Source organism: Camelina sativa, chromosome 13, assembly GCF_000633955.1.
Source record: "Camelina sativa cultivar DH55 chromosome 13, Cs, whole genome shotgun sequence".
Classification (NCBI taxonomy): domain Eukaryota; kingdom Viridiplantae; phylum Streptophyta; class Magnoliopsida; order Brassicales; family Brassicaceae; genus Camelina; species Camelina sativa.
This window is the reverse complement of record NC_025697.1, coordinates 343,839-349,948: the sequence shown is the minus strand read 5'-3', so window position 1 is coordinate 349,948 and position 6,110 is coordinate 343,839. Positions and strand designations below refer to the sequence as shown.

The window sequence follows — 6,110 nt, the reverse complement described above, 5'->3', positions numbered from 1 at the left end:
ACTCTGCTTCATCCATACGAATCAATGCATCTAGCTCTCTATCCGCAGTGTCCTCTGAGTACTTATCAGCCAGATCAGATGAAGAAGGCTGGGAATAGCTATAGTCGTGGCCCATGTCTTACGTAACCTGAAGATAAACAAGAAGAAGCAGATTAGACTTAGTACAACAATACACAATCTGATTAAGTTAGTTTATACAATAGCCGAGTTACTAGAAATTACAATAGCCGAGTACTAAAATAGACTTATATTAATTTAGATTGAAACAAGAAATACACAACTGAGCAAGAAATACTTAAACAGGAAATACAAATCAAACAACCAGGGAATACAAATCAAATACATAAGCCGAGTACTAAGCAAGAAAAACAAACAACAAACACATTCTATAATATCAGAAATACTGGGACACTATCTTGTTCATGATGATTTCTTCACTCGCACTCAAGGGTTCTTTTTTGGCTAGGAGAGTGTCTAGGATGGCCAGCTTCTGTAGTTTCTCCTTTTCAGCTAATTCCTCTTTCTTGACATCCCACATGCTCTTATACTCAGCAAGAGTCTTCACGTTTGTGGACTGAGCATTGTTCCTCTTCGCCTTGGCAGCCTTGATCCCTTCTGGCCTCTTCTCAGACTCCTCAACACTGCAGCTTGATGACTGCGAACCTTCACCAGCTTGTTTCCTCTTTGTTGCAGGCTGAGCTGGGGTCGTGTTAATAGTGTTAAGGGATAGAAATTTCTGCTCAAACCTTAAACGAAACCAACAATGTTCAAGGTTGAATCTCTTGTTATGGGCAGCGAAGTAGATATCATGTGCATTCTTCATGATATCATTTTCAGAATGACCAGAGCTGTTCTGTCTCTCCGCAGCTGCGAATGCGGCACAGAACTTGTTAGTATGGTCATTTATCTTGTGCCAACGCTGCTTGCAATGTGTCACCAGCATCTGTTCCCCACCGTTTCTAGCGTGAGGAGTGTCACAATAGTATTTTTGAATCCTGCTCCAGAAGCTTCCTCCCTTTTGTTGATTTGCAACGATGGGATCTTTTGAAGTGTTGAGCCATGCGGAGATCAAGACTTCATCATCAGCAGGTGTCCATGTCTTTCTCTCCTTGCGCTCTTTTGGTGTTTCTTGCGAGCTGTGAGGAGAAGGTTGGGAGCTGTGAGGAGAAGGTTGGGAGCTGTGAGGAGAAGGTTGTGAGCTCTGTCCAGAAGGTGGATAACTTTCCCAATGAAAGTTATCATTTAAACCACCTTCTTCTTGACTGTTAAGCAAGTTGAAGTAAGAAGAAGACTGAAAGAAGGGATTATTAGAATCCATAGGAAGAAACGGATAAGGAAGAGAAGGAATGCGAGGAGAAGAGAAGATAAGAGCAGAGAAGAGAAGCGGGTATAGAAGATGATCAATGCGAAGAGAAGAGAAGAGAAAAGCAGAGATTAGAAGCGGGTATAGAAGAGAAGGAATGCGAAGATAAGAGATGCGAGTATAGAAGAGAAGTGAATATCATTTACAAGTGAGAAAGGGAAGATAAATGAAAGAGATTTATGGTTTAAAACCTTACTTGCAATAACTATCAAAACTTAAAGACCAAACAACAAATGTCTAATCACAATTTATGACAAGTACACATTACAACTACCAAATTAAACAAGAAACTATGAACAAACAACACTAAAATTAAATACAACCAACTACACAACAATGCTACCAATTTATTACAAGTAAACATTACAACTACCAAATGAGAAACCTAAAAAAAAACACAACCATACGAATCAATGCGAGACATCATACGAATGACATTGTTAAAAAAATTTATCCAAAAATCATACGAATGACAATGACTATCTTAATCAACCAAAAGTTGTATCAAAATCAATGTCAAAAACATTTTACCAACCATACCAATGACACAACAATCACCAAATTGAAAACCTTGATAAAAAAAAATTTAACCTATCTCAATGTTAAAAAAATAGACCGAGACACAAAGATGATGATCCTTTAACATTTAAGAAAAAAAAACCAAAGTTTAACGATACTCAATGTTTTAAAAAAATTTTGACCAAGACACAAACATGTTTATAAGATCAACAACTACAGCAAAGGACAAACGACACAGACACAACTCGATCTTCACACAGAGACATAACGATCCATCGAACAAATGAAAAAAACAAAAAAAACACCAAAGAAACATAACCTAAATCATTTACCCTAATTCAATATCCCTAAATCAATAACCCTAATTCAATAACCCCAATTAATTAACCCTAATTGAATAACCCTAATTCAATTACCCTAATTCGCAAACCCTAATTATCTAACCCTAATTCGATAATCCCAAATCCCTAACCCTAATTCGATAATCGGCGCCAATCAAGGTTAAATCTCATGTAGTGGGAAGAAGACTAACCTTATTTAGACGGATATCATCGGGAGAGAAGCTCGAACCGCCGGACAAGCTTCGGGTGACAGGGACAGATCGCTTCGGGAGAGAAGATCGAACCGCTGGACGTCTTAGGTATTGAAGATCGGACCGGCTTCGGATGCGACAGAAGATCGGCTTCGTTAATCTGGCAAGATTTTCCGGTGAAAAGAACAGAACGTCGTGGAGGATCGAATCGCCTTCGTGGTCGCCGTCAAGAGGGAGAAGAAAGAACTCGGGATGATTTTGTCTCCCGAATACATTTTTTTTAGACCTAGCTTATTCGAGAACAAATCACACGGCTACACGTGGCGAAGAGGACGGTAAAAAAACGTCCCCAAATAAGAACCGTTTTTCAGATATTGGGCTTTTTTCATTTAAATTTAAATCCAATAAATATTGGGGACGGGCCAAATCCACGCCATTGTGGATGGTCTAAATGAATTGGTAGCGCGCATTGCTTGATAAAGGTTGTAATGTTCGTTGAGAGAATCATATATATGACGTTACAACCAAAATAGATATAACATGAGGGATCTTTTCGCAAAAAAATGTTTTCACTTCTTTCTATGTTATATTACTTTTTTTTTTTTTTTGGTCAACACTTTCTATGTTATATTACTATCCACGGATGATATTGTATTATCATGGATTTTATTTTTGGTCAAAAATATTATCACCAAGACTGTTGAATGTTTTGGTCAGCCAAAGTCAAGTCAATTAATAAAAATCTTAATGAAGTGAAGAATCTTTTTTATAAATTTAATAGGATCTTTAATCTTGTATGAATTTTTTGCCTCAAGTATAGTTAAATGCTTTATATTTGTTCCCTTACTGACAAAATAGGATGAACTAACTAACTCCACTGATATTTTAACTTTCATTGAAAACGTCAATTCAATTCTGATTACTCCTCCTAATACTGAAAATGATCTATATGGATCAAACATTTAACCCATTGGTTTCTTCTACCCACAGAGAAAGAAAAAAAAACAATCGCACTCAAATATAGGTTGACTACTTTTAAATGTGACCAATAAATTTGTTCGGTTATTGCTTCCAAACAAATATAATCATTTTCTGTTAGATGTTATCTTCCAATCAGATTTCGTGAAAGGTAATTCTCAACCATTTTGTCCACATTATTTTCTTGGAAAGGGTTTAATTTAGATATTCATAGTTAGTTTATATTTGTTACGACCGATATATCATATATGTCATTCATTTTAAAATTATTATTATATTGATTATCGCTTGAAGAAACTGTTGTTTTTCATTAGAATATATTTACACATAATTTTACATAAATGTTTAGATGTGTTTCCAAATTTTATTAGCATTCGATTAGTGTGATTAATTAGAAACTATAGCAATGGTTTTTTTAATCATGATACAAAGGTATATATTTGATTTATTTTTTCATGGTGCTACTTATGATAATTCTTCTACGAAAGTGGTTTTATGCTTCTTTTCCGATGCATATAGTGAATAAATGATAAACTAAGTTTATAAATGACATGATCGGACTAAATAGTATATATATATATATATATATATATATATTTTGGAACATATACAAGTTACAAATTGAAACATGAAAACAAGACATTGAGAAGAAAACCAAAAAAAAAAAAAGTGACCAACCTACACTTAGGTTCCAACCCACAAACAAAAATATACTTTCCCTCTAAGCTTTCAATCTTCAGTTTCACCAAACTGACGAAGCACAATAACCCAACATTTTGCATCTTTATAAACCAAATGATCATGAATCATTTTCAAATCACAAAAGAAAGAGAGAAAGTAGAGAAATCAATACAACATCAGAAGAGGAGAGATTATATAACAACTAAAGACAAAAAGGGGCAAAGCTAGAGAAATGGGGTACTTTCCAATTCGAATATTGGTTATTTTCGCATTGATCGCCTTTCCAGCATGTGTCCACGGTGCAATCCGCAAATACACATTCAACGTAAGTTTGATCTCATGAACGTTATTCCCATTCGTGTTGGGTCCAAAAAAAAAATTCGAAAACGTGTAGGAGTTTGGTGTGAATTTTATCAAATAAGAGTACTAAATTGTAATTATCTAAAACTACAGGTGGTAACGAAACAAGTAACGCGGCTTTGTTCGACGAAACAGATCGTTACCGTTAACGGTAAATTTCCTGGACCAACAATTTACGCTAATGAGGACGACACAGTTCTCGTTAACGTCGTTAACAACGTCAAGTATAACGTCTCTATCCATTGGTGAGAACTGAGAAGAATGTTCTGACTTTTTTAAAAATATAAAACTTTCATCCCTTAGTTTTTCGAAACTCACCAAATCGACCTTAAATATTGGTTTTGTAAGGCATGGGATACGACAATTAAGAACCGGTTGGGCAGACGGACCGGCTTACATAACTCAATGTCCAATCAAACCGGGTCACAGCTACGTTTACAATTTCACGGTCACGGGGCAACGTGGTACGCTCTGGTGGCATGCACATGTTCTCTGGCTCCGAGCTACGGTTCATGGTGCCATCGTGATTCTACCTAAACCGGGTCTACCTTACCCGTTCCCTAAACCACACAGAGAAGAAGTCATCATACTAGGTATTTTAATTAATTACAATCAGATAATTATGATACTAAGCGTTAATTTTCATTTTAAAAAATTGGTTAACAATTTGAAATTCTTATATAGGTGAGTGGTGGAAATCTGATACCGAAATGGTTGTTAACGAAGCATTAAAATCCGGTTTAGCACCTAATGTCTCAGATGCTCATGTCATCAACGGTCACCCCGGTCTTGTTCCAAATTGTCCGTCTCAAGGTATATTTTACAAATTCGATTTCGAAGCAAACATTCATGCATATGTTTGATTAACAATGCGATTATGATCTAAGATTATACAATTTTGTTTTGTTTTTATAATTAAAAAAAAGGTAATTTCAAATTAGCGGTGGAGAGCGGGAAAACGTACATGCTACGACTAATAAACGCAGCACTGAACGAAGAGCTCTTCTTTAAAATCGCCGGCCATCGTTTCACCGTCGTGGAAGTTGACGCTGTCTACGTCAAACCTTTCAACACCGACACGATCCTAATCGCTCCCGGTCAAACCACAACCGCCTTAGTCTCCGCTGCTCGTCCCTCCGGTCAATACCTAATCGCAGCCGCTCCTTTCCAAGATTCCGCCGTTGTTGCCGTCGACAACCGCACTGCAACCGCTACCGTTCATTACTCTGGCACGCTCTCTGCCACACCCACCAAAACTACTTCGCCGCCGCCTCAAAACGCTACTTCTGTTGCAAACTCGTTCGTTAATTCTCTTCGGAGTCTCAATTCAAACACGTATCCGGCTAACGTTCCGATCAACGTTGATCACGATCTGTTGTTTACCGTTGGGTTAGGAATCAACAGGTGTCACAGCTGCAAAGCCGGGAACTTCTCACGTGTCGTTGCGGCGATAAACAACATCACGTTCAAGATGCCTACAACAGCTTTGCTTCAAGCGCATTACTTTAACCTAACCGGAGTATACACAACCGATTTTCCTGGTAAACCGAGACGGTTTTTCGATTTTACCGGAAAACCGCCTTCGAATTTAGCAACCATGAAGGCTACAAAGCTTTACAAGCTTCCATACAATTCCACAGTGCAAGTTGTTTTGCAAGATACCGGAAACGTGGCGCC

The 6,110-nt window shown here is 37.3% G+C and overlaps 2 protein-coding genes across 3 annotated transcripts in view; one reads left to right on the top strand and one right to left on the bottom strand.

Moving 5' to 3' along the window:
• LOC104737789 (glutathione S-transferase T3-like) lies at positions 395 to 1,318 on the bottom strand. Its single transcript, XM_010458050.1, has one exon. The coding sequence runs from the start codon at positions 1,316 to 1,318 to the stop codon at positions 395 to 397; it is 924 nt and encodes a 307-aa protein (XP_010456352.1).
• Positions 4,191 to 6,110, top strand: part of LOC104734187 (laccase-10) — a 6,598-nt gene continuing 4,678 nt past the window's right edge. The window contains exons 1-5 of one of the 2 annotated variants that reach the window (XM_010453712.2): positions 4,191 to 4,398; positions 4,527 to 4,678; positions 4,782 to 5,026; positions 5,118 to 5,246; positions 5,360 to 5,892. In XM_010453712.2, coding sequence (XP_010452014.1) covers positions 4,306 to 4,398; positions 4,527 to 4,678; positions 4,782 to 5,026; positions 5,118 to 5,246; positions 5,360 to 5,892 — 1,152 coding nt within the window. In that variant the 5' untranslated portion in view covers positions 4,191 to 4,305. Of the gene's footprint in view, positions 4,399 to 4,526; positions 4,679 to 4,781; positions 5,027 to 5,117; positions 5,247 to 5,359; positions 5,905 to 6,110 lie in introns of both variants that reach the window. The other variant, XM_010453713.2, reaches the window with a different exon arrangement.

Bases quoted from the DNA above. Each gene is read 5' to 3' on its own strand.
- LOC104737789 (XM_010458050.1), bottom strand. From the start codon at position 1,318: ATGGATTCTAATAATCCCTTCTTTCAGTCTTCTTCTTACTTCAACTTG.